General features: G+C 35.5%; 2 protein-coding genes across 2 annotated transcripts in view; both read left to right on the top strand.

Moving 5' to 3' along the window:
* The window catches only part of LOC149131706 (short-chain collagen C4-like), a 5,488-nt gene extending 2,143 nt beyond the window's left edge, over positions 1–3,345 (top strand). Inside the window, exons 2-4 of the mRNA XM_089338442.1 lie at positions 677–728; positions 842–916; positions 2,547–3,345. Of these exons, the coding sequence (XP_089194568.1) occupies positions 677–728; positions 842–916; positions 2,547–3,046 (627 nt within the window). The 3' untranslated portion in view covers positions 3,047–3,345. The remainder of the gene's footprint in view (positions 1–676; positions 729–841; positions 917–2,546) is intronic.
* Positions 3,346–4,407: 1,062 nt separating this feature from the next.
* Positions 4,408–9,286, top strand: LOC149131705 (short-chain collagen C4-like). The gene is made up of 4 exons (XM_089337841.1): positions 4,408–4,479; positions 6,874–6,925; positions 7,039–7,113; positions 8,658–9,286. The coding sequence occupies exons 1-4, from the start codon at positions 4,408–4,410 to the stop codon at positions 9,134–9,136; spliced, it is 678 nt and encodes a 225-aa protein (XP_089193967.1). The 3' UTR covers positions 9,137–9,286.
* The last annotated feature ends 714 nt before the right edge of the window (positions 9,287–10,000 follow it).

The following is a 10,000-nucleotide window of genomic DNA, read 5'->3' as shown; positions in this document are numbered from 1 at the left end:
TCTCTTTCGTATGCACCCAATTTATAACCTACTATGTATGTTCCTTAACATCTTTCTTGCTAATTTTTGTGATACTCGATTGAACGCCGAATGATATATTGACTTTCGAGATTAAATCCGGAATATTATTCACCAGTGCTAGAAATGTCCGACTCTTCATTGATCATGATGGATAACTACGCTAAAGAAAATCAAGGTAACAGAGTTTTTGCTTCAATTCAAGCAACTTTTCAATATTGCATCATATTTCCTTGACAGTTTCTCATATGAACGCAGTGGAAATGTCCAACAACGGATTAGGACTCCGTACATGAAAGGTTGGCGTCGGGCTTTCTTGTACGTCAGCAGAATATCACGCAAGTCTACGTTTCTAGTTATCTTCAAATTAACAGAAATTTTAGTAAAATTAGTCTACTCTTGACAATGAACAGCGTTATTAGCTGTCTTCGTAATGTGTATGCTTTGCCGTATGAAAGCATGAAATAATGAAATACCAGATACACAGAAAGGCTTGCAATTCAAGCAAACCTCCAAGACGTAACACGATATAACATATTTGGTGTAATGGACGATGTCGACGTTACCCACATCTTCATAAAAAGCTGTCCGAAAATGTTGTCATATATTGCATCGTTTTAAGTTCTAAACGATAGTAAATACTCTATTTTTTTCACAGAACCGTTTCATCACCAAGAAATCTCTTGACGATAAACCTGATGACACACCAAGTAAGAACTAATTTTATATCGTACAAGACAATTCCTTCCTATCCAACGACTTCTTTTCATAGGATTCAAGAATTCTTCCTATTAAACTACATTCTTTCATTTTAATTTCACAGAACCCGGTCTCGGATCATTGTATACCCGGTGGGGCAGAACAAGTTGCCCTCCTTATTCAAAGCTTGTATATGATGGTTAGTATACTCTATACTTCTATCCTCCTTTTATCTTTCTCTTCTCTCTTTATTCCTCTCATTTTCTCTTTGTGTCACCCCTTCTCTCTCCGTTTCTCTCACGCACACGCACGCACACTCCAGCAAATCATCTGATGACATATCACGTTTCAAACGATACCTATAGGCCCTATAGAGAGTACGCGAACTGCTTACTCCTTTGTAGGTGTTTGGTCAAATCAGAATTTTATATCTTGTCTACTATGGACCAGGTGAAAAGGATGTTATCTAATCACAGAATATAGATATCTGTACTTGAAATTATAGATAGGGGCGAGACTGAAGTCAGGTATAGGCTGGCTGGTATTGATCGTAGATATCAAATACCGAACCTCCTTACTGGTTATCAATTGTACTGGCAATGGATGGTGGTATTGTACGTGTGTGACCACAGGTGAAGAGTGGCAGCTTGACTAACATTAACTAAAGTGCCTAATGATTGTCGTTATAGACTAAATTGAACGGAGTCTATTGGAATTGATGACTGACAGTAAATGTTTAATGAAATGGACACACAATGTACAATGTGGACTGGACAAACCACATACTGTAACTAATGGAAAAAGCTAACTGAGGGCTGTATTTATTAAGTAAAGTATAGAGAGACTAAGTATTACTGAGAGAACACAACTGAGTACAGAGTGAACTTCTATTCTTCTCCGCCTCAGCGAAATCGTCCTATACCTCAAATCTTTCTCTTTTCATGCACCACCTCACCTCATTAATTGTCGACACTTCCAATTCAAAGCTACTGCTTTACATCTCTTCTCCAACCACCCTCACATCCTTTGAAAATGTTGTGAATCTGCTCTCTATAAACCCCACACATATCCTTTATCGGTTGCCAACTCTGTTGTCCATTCATCTTAAGCACTACGCCATCAATGAACTTCAAAATTCCCCTTCCCCACCCCCACCCAGTCCATGTATTGCATGAAATAAAATCTGAGTCATTATAATGACTATATAGGCCTGACTCGTCCGAGACTAACCGATAGATTTAGCCATCCACGCCCTTATGGTCGACTAAACAACACTTCATCACTTCTCACCCAACGAATTCTCTGCATTTCGCCGTCTCTCGTATTGTTCTAATCAAACCACCTGCAATTTCCATCTTTTCCATTTCGGAAAAACACGACTACACGCGTTACAAAATCCTTTTCCTTTCTCCATCTTTTGTCATCCACGCGCAAACATCTACCCCATGCAAACATACATACTAATACACATCACAAGCACGAATACCTAACCGTACACACACACACACACACACACACACACACACACACACACACACACGCACGCACACACGCACGCACACACACACACATACACACACTCACACACACACACACACACACACACACACGTGAAGAGAAGACAAACGCACGGCTGCGAACACATGCGCACTCTCATACTGCAATGCACAGCTTCCACTCACATGAAGACTAACATATACACCACAATTCGTTCACACGTGACTAAACATGACTTCTTTTAAGTGTCAAATTGTAACGAATGTTTCCGGTATTTCATATATAACTTTACTTAATATCTTTTTTCCTTGATTTATTCTTACCAATTCTAGGTGTGGTTGGTGGACAATGGTGGGACCACTCAGGTGGCGGAAGTAATCTCTTATGTCTACCTAACGATCCTATTTGGGCCAATTATACTACCGGAGTTGAAAAAGGTGGTTACATTCATGGCACTGAATATCAACTAGAACTGTACCCAACTAATAAACTCTTTTCTTTTGCTAACGCTAAATCACTTTATGATCACAACGTTCCGTGTGCTGTCTGTTTGACACGCCAACCTGCTGTTGTTATGATGTTACCAGCCAGGACAGAGTGTTACCCTGGTTGGACAACTGAGTATTCCGGATATTTGATGGCCGAGCGTCATAGCCATAAGGGCAGACATGACTATGTGTGCGTGGACTATGCACCAGAAGCTGATCCAGCCGGTTACAGAGACGAAAATGCAGTTGGTTTATATTTCGTTCAGGCTGCTTGTGGTTCATTGCCATGTCCACCGTATGTCGATGGTCAAGAATTAACCTGCGTTGTGTGCAGTAAATATTGAATAGAAATTAAATTCATTTCCATATGAAAATATGTCTGTGAATTACAAGAAATAATATATCTTTTCAAATGTGTTAACTAATATTTTCTTTAAATTATGTCTGTCGTCAAAATTAACTGGTGTACTAGTTTTCAGAAAATATTGAAATATTGAACTATACAAAAGAGGCAACATAGAATGCTAGAAATATTCTCAGAAAAAAAAAATTAGACCTGTCGGAATGATTCTAGAAAACATTTTGTAAGATTTCAGTTTATCAAACTTAATGTTGAAATAAAATGTTATTTCGTTTAACAGCATTTCGTTTTCTGTCTCATGATTCAGCAAACCCCCAAATGAAGTACCACCATAGAATTATATCATCTTTTCCTGCACAGCCTTAAAAAGTCTAATACTTGACGCTTCGATCTCAGACATCTGAGTATTCAGATTACAACTCAGATTCTGACAAGGACCATGAACCCTAACTTTACTTAGCACAGAATATATATGATCGCTTCAACAACAACAACTAGTTACTTCTACACAAAACCTTCTCTTTGCCGTTATTAATCAGGGAAGCTTTCCGTTCCATTCCTACATCTTATCTTAGAAAACATATTTATCATCTACTTTAGAAATATCAAAACATTCTCATGAAGATTTCTAAGTCTGAGGAATTTACGTTAACAATCCTTCAAAAGACAGTAGAAATAAGTATTGGTCCTGCCAACCGATATCTATGTCACAAACCTTCCACCACTCCACAAAATAAGACAAAATGAAACTCGATGCACAGAACACTCACATCATACACTAAACGCTGATACACAAGAATAAGAAATGAAATCAACCAGAAAAATAGCTTCATTTTAACAGCAGATTTATTTAACACAGCTACGTAAACATACAAGACTCGAAGAAAGGATAAATCCCAGAAGATTAAATACAGTTCATGTAAAACGATTACAACACACATAAAAGTCAGAGCAAAGAGAGCAAATATAGTCAGGGCAAGCACAGATACTGTTCGAAAGAAGGTTGGGATGTTGTGACTGTCACGTTATACGGAATAGCATTCATGATTGCATGTTGGAGTGTGTAGACTATTTCTCAGATAGACGAAGGATTCGGTTAACAACATCAGGTTGTAATAAACATTGAAGATTACTTAGTGATTCTAATCCCGTTGTAATTATTGTGATGGGTAAATCCGGATTCGCTTTTCTGAATCACGAATATTTTCCTAAGTGTAAATTCTAAACAATTGCAGAGAATACGGACGTTGGTAAATCTTGAAATTTTTCTTTTAATTCAATTGTTAGAGATTCTGCATAATTAGATGGTTAAAACGACCGACATGTATTTAAGCTGTACAGAGCATGCGCAGCTGCATATGCAACCCATCATTACAAAAGGAAAGTGATGGGGCTAAACTGAAATCTGATATGGCTGTAAGATTTATTTTATAGCTTATTTCAAATTAATATATATATATATATATAGATATATATATATATATATATATATATATATATATATATATATTCATATTACATTAGGTTAAAGTATATCTGAGGGTCTAATATGATTCATCTAAGAAAAGTGATTGACTATAAACTAATTTAATTTAATTACAACGATGGAACTCTTTCATACACATGCATTCCATACGGAAGGTACACTTGCAAATTGAGTTTCAAATGGAAGATTCTGCACCTGCATGTGTTGACTGGTATTTTTTCAGCGTGGTGGTATCTCTCGATACCCTGTATTATAATTTATATATATATATATATATATATATATATATATATATATATATATATATATATATATATATATGTATGCATAGAGATATACATATATATGTACATATACATGTGTGTATATATATATATATATATATATATATATATATATATATATATATATATATAAAAATATTATAAATATTATTTATATTATTTATATTATTATATGATTGAACGCCATTCATCCTCTTCCAAGGAAGTTTTATCTATCTATCTATCTATATTTATATTTACGTATATACACACACAGACATATATATATATATATATATATATATATATATATATATATATATATATATATATATATATATATATATATATATATATATATATATATATATATATATATATATATATATACTAGCAGAAATACCCGGCGTTGCCCGGGTTAAAGAGAATAATGAAATCTAAAAACGCCGTCTAGACTACGCATCATCTTTATATATAGAGATGTATATACACACACGCACCTAAACACACGTATATATATGTATATCAATATAAATATATGAAAGTCAATGAAGTTTCGTAAAAGAAGGTGATCATGTACATACTTTCTTGCTGTTGTGATTATAACACCTCATTGTAAACTATGTTCCTTGTTTTCCCTTGTGGAGCATATACAAATAGGTTTTTTGTTGCTGCCCACTCTTGAGCAGCCAACATACAGTTGTCCATGTGAGAAGCAGGGCTCTTCCAAGAGAAGACCAGCTACAGACAGTGTTTGACCCTGATATTTGTTTATGGACATGGCAAAAGTCACACGAAGGGGGAATTGTAGTCTTCTGAATGTAAAAGGAATGTCTGCTCCTGATGGAGTAAGAGGAATTCTTGGAATAAAGACGTCATCCCATTTTGCACATCCAGAAAGAATGGTAGCCTCGATAACGTGTGACATCATTTTCTAAATAATGCTCATCTGTTATGTTCGGGTTAAAATTTCATCAACATCAAAAATATATGAATTTTCATGGGAGTTATGGCCGTTATGCAAAGAATATAATTTCCAAATTTCATAAAGATCCATTCAGTACTTTTGACGTAGTTTTGGATAAGAAAACAAATGACTAATGTGTGTGTTTGTGTGCATGTGTATGTGTGTGTGATGGGTGTATATATGTATAGATATCTGTATGCATGTATATATGTATATATGTGTACATATTACATGTACATCTATATATATATATATATATATATATATATATATATATATATATATATATATATACATCTACACATATGTATACATATACATGTATGTATAGATCTATATATATATACATATACGTGTACATCTATATGTATACATATACATCTCTCTCTCTCTCTCTCTCTCTCTCTCTCTCTCTCTCTCTCTCTCTCTCTATATATATATATCTCTCTCTCTTTCTCTCTCTCTCTCTTTCTCTCTTTCTTTCTCTCTCTCTCTCTCTCTCTCTGAAAGTATCTGTCATTACAGTATCGAAATGGTGTACATATACATGTATATGTATACATATACATCTCTCTCTCTCTCTCTCTTTCTGTCTCTCTCTTTCTCTCTTTCTCTCTCTGTGAAAGTATCTGTCACTACAGTATCGAAATGTGATTGTTTCAGTTAGTGGAATAGTTTCATTTTTAAAGTGAAAGTATTTGACATGAGTGTTTTTGTTTCACTTTTGACACGTAATACTTAAATAGTGGAGGAGATATTATGTTGCCGTGTGCTCGAACTCTGCAAGAAGTTAATAATTTTTTTTGACTAAAACACAACTGGAACCCTAAGTAAGGCATGTGTAAAGTTTGAATGAAATTGGTTGCGTAGTTCTCGAGTTTTAGGGATTCACACAGACAGACAGACAGACAGACAGACAGACAGACAGACAGACATTCTCATTTTTATATATATATATATATATATATATATATATATATATATATATATAGAAAGATATATGTGTATGTATGTGTGTATATATATAAATACACGTATATATATTGCATCGTTTTAAGTTCTAAACGATAGTAAATACTCTATTTTTTTCACAGAACCGTTTCATCACCAAGAAATCTCTTGACGATAAACCTGATGACACACCAAGTAAGAACTAATTTTATATCGTACAAGACAATTCCTTCCTATCCAACGACTTCTTTGCATAGGATTCAAGAATTCTTCCTATTAAACTACATTCTTTCATTTTAATTTCACAGAACCCGGTCTTGGATCATTGTATACCCGGTGGGGCAGAACAAGTTGCCCTCCTTATTCAAAGCTTGTATATGATGGTTAGTATACTCTATACTTCTATCCTCCTTTTATCTTTCTCTTCTCTCTTTATTCCTCTCATTTTCTCTTTGTGTCACCCCTTCTCTCTCCGTTTCTCTCACGCACACGCACACACACTCCAGCAAATCATCTGATGACGTATCACGTTTCAAACGATACCTATAGGCCCTATAGAGAGTACGCGAACTGCTTACTCCTTTGTAGGTGTTTGGTCAAATCAGAATTTTATATCTTGTCTACTATGGACCAAGTGAAAAGGATGTTATCTAATCACAGAATATAGATATCTGTACTTGAAATTATAGATAGGGGCGAGACTGAAGTCAGGTATAGGCTGGCTGGTATTGATCGTAGATATCAAATACCGAACCTCCTTACTGGTTATCAATTGTACTGGCAATGGATGGTGGTATTGTACGTGTGTGACCACAGGTGAAGAGTGGCAGCTTGACTAACATTAACTAAAGTGCCTAATGATTGTCGTTATAGACTAAATTGAACGGAGTCTATTGGAATTGATGACTGACAGTAAATGTTTAATGAAATGAACACACAATGTACAATGTGGACTGGACAAACCACATACTGTAACTAATGGAAAAAGCTAACTGAGGGCTGTATTTATTAAGTAAAGTATAGAGAGACTAAGTATTACTGAGAGAACACAACTGAGTACAGAGTGAACTTCTATTCTTCTCCGCCTCAGCGAAATCGTCCTATACCTCAAATCTTTCTCTTTTCATGCACCACCTCACCTCATTAATTGTCGACACTTCCAATTCAAAGCTACTGCTTTACATCTCTTCTCCAACCACCCTCACATCCTTTGAAAATGTTGTGAATCTGCTCTCTATAAACCCCACACATATCCTTTATCGGTTGCCAACTCTGTTGTCCATTCATCTTAAGCACTACGCCATCAATGAACTTCAAAATTCCCCTTCCCCACCCCCACCCAGTCCATGTATTGCATGAAATAAAATCTGAGTCATTATAATGACTATATAGGCCTGACTCGTCCGAGACTAACCGATAGATTTAGCCATCCACGCCCTTATGGTCGACTAAACAACACTTCATCACTTCTCACCCAACGAATTCTCTGCATTTCGCCGTCTCTCGTATTGTTCTAATCAAACCACCTGCAATTTCCATCTTTTCCATTTCGGAAAAACACGACTACATGCGTTACAAAATCCTTTTCCTTTCTCCATCTATTGTCATCCACGCTCAAACATCTACCCCATGCAAACATACATACTAATACACATCACAACCCCGAATACCTAACCGTACACACACACACACACAAATACACACACACTTGAAGAGAAGACAAACGCACAGCTGCGAACACATGCGCACATTCATACAGCAACACACAGCTTACACTCACATAAACACTAACATATACACCACAATTCGTTCACACGTGACTAAACATGACTTCTTTTAAGTGTCAAATTGTAATCAATGTTTCCGGTATTTCATGTATAACTTTACTTAATATCTTTTTTCCTTGATTTATTCTTACCAATTCTAGGTGTGGCTGGTGGACAATGGTATGACCATTCAGGTGGCGGAAGTAATCTCTTATGTCTACCTAACGATCCTATTTGGGCCAATTATACTACAAAAGTTGAAGAGGGTGGTTACATTTATGGGAGTGAATATGAACTGGGCTGGTACCCAACTAATAAACTCTTTTCTTTTGCTAATGCTAAATCACTTCATGATCACAACGTTCCGTGTGCTGTCTGTTTGACACGCCAGCCTGCTGTTGTTATGATGTTACCAGCCAGGACACAGTGTTACCCTGGTTGGACAACTGAGTATTCAGGATATTTGATGGCCAGACAAGAATATGTGTGCGTGGACTATGCACCAGAAGCTGATCCAGCCGGTTACAGAGACGATGACGGAGTTAGATTATATTTCGTTCAGGCTGCATGTGGTTCATTGCCATGTCCACCGTATGTCAATGGTCAAGAATTAACCTGCGTTGTGTGCAGTAAATATTGAATAGAAATTAAATTCAGTTCCATATGAAAATATGTCTGTGAATTACAAGAAATAATATATCTTTTCAAATGTGTTAACTAATATTATCTTTAAATTATATCTATCATCAAAATTAACTGGTGTACTAGTTTTCAGAAAATATTGAAATATTGAACTATACAAAAGAGGCGACATAGAATGCTAGAAATATTCTCAGAAAAAAAATTTAGACCTGTCGGAATGATTCTAGAAAACATTTTGTAAGATTTCAGTTTATCAAACTTAACGTTGAAATAAAATGTTATTTCGTCTTTTGTCTCATGATTCAGCAAATCCCCATAGAAATCTATTAGCCTTTTTTTCAGAGCCTTAGAAAACCTGATATTTGACGCTACTATCTCAGAAATTTTGGTTTTCAAATTACAACTGGGATTCGGACAAGGACCATCAACCCCCCCCCCCCCCACATTACTTAGCACAGAATATATATGATCGCTTCAATAACAACAACTAGTTACTTCTACACAAACCATTCTATTTCCTGTTATTAATCAGAAAAATTTTCTGTTCCATTCCTACATCTTATCTTAGAAAACATATTTATCATCTACTTTAGAAATATCAAAACATTCTCATGAAGATTTCTGAGTCTGTGGAATTCACATTAACAATCATTCAAAGGACAGTAGAAATTGCAGAGAAATTGTTAGAGATGCGGCATAATTAGAGGGTTAAAAGGACCGACATGAGTTTAAGCTGTACAGAGCATGCGCAGCTGCATATGCAACCCATCATTACAAAAGGAAAGTGATGGGGCTATGATGAAATCTGATATGGCTGTAAGATTTATTTTGTAGCTTATTTCAAATTAACCTCATTTCGAAG

Source organism: Octopus bimaculoides, chromosome 20, assembly GCF_046866305.1.
Source record: "Octopus bimaculoides isolate indiv1 chromosome 20, ASM4686630v1, whole genome shotgun sequence".
Lineage (NCBI taxonomy): Eukaryota > Metazoa > Mollusca > Cephalopoda > Octopoda > Octopodidae > Octopus > Octopus bimaculoides.
This window is presented reverse-complemented; position numbering and strand designations above follow the sequence as displayed.

Bases quoted from the DNA above. Each gene is read 5' to 3' on its own strand.
- LOC149131705 (XM_089337841.1), top strand. From the start codon at position 4,408: ATGCGCAGCTGCATATGCAACCCATCATTACAAAAGGAAAGTGATGGG. The intron at 4,480-6,873 runs GTAAGATTTATT...TTTTTTTCACAG, and splicing joins AACTGAAATCTGATATGGCT to AACCGTTTCATCACCAAGAA. The intron at 6,926-7,038 runs GTAAGAACTAAT...TTAATTTCACAG, and splicing joins TAAACCTGATGACACACCAA to AACCCGGTCTTGGATCATTG.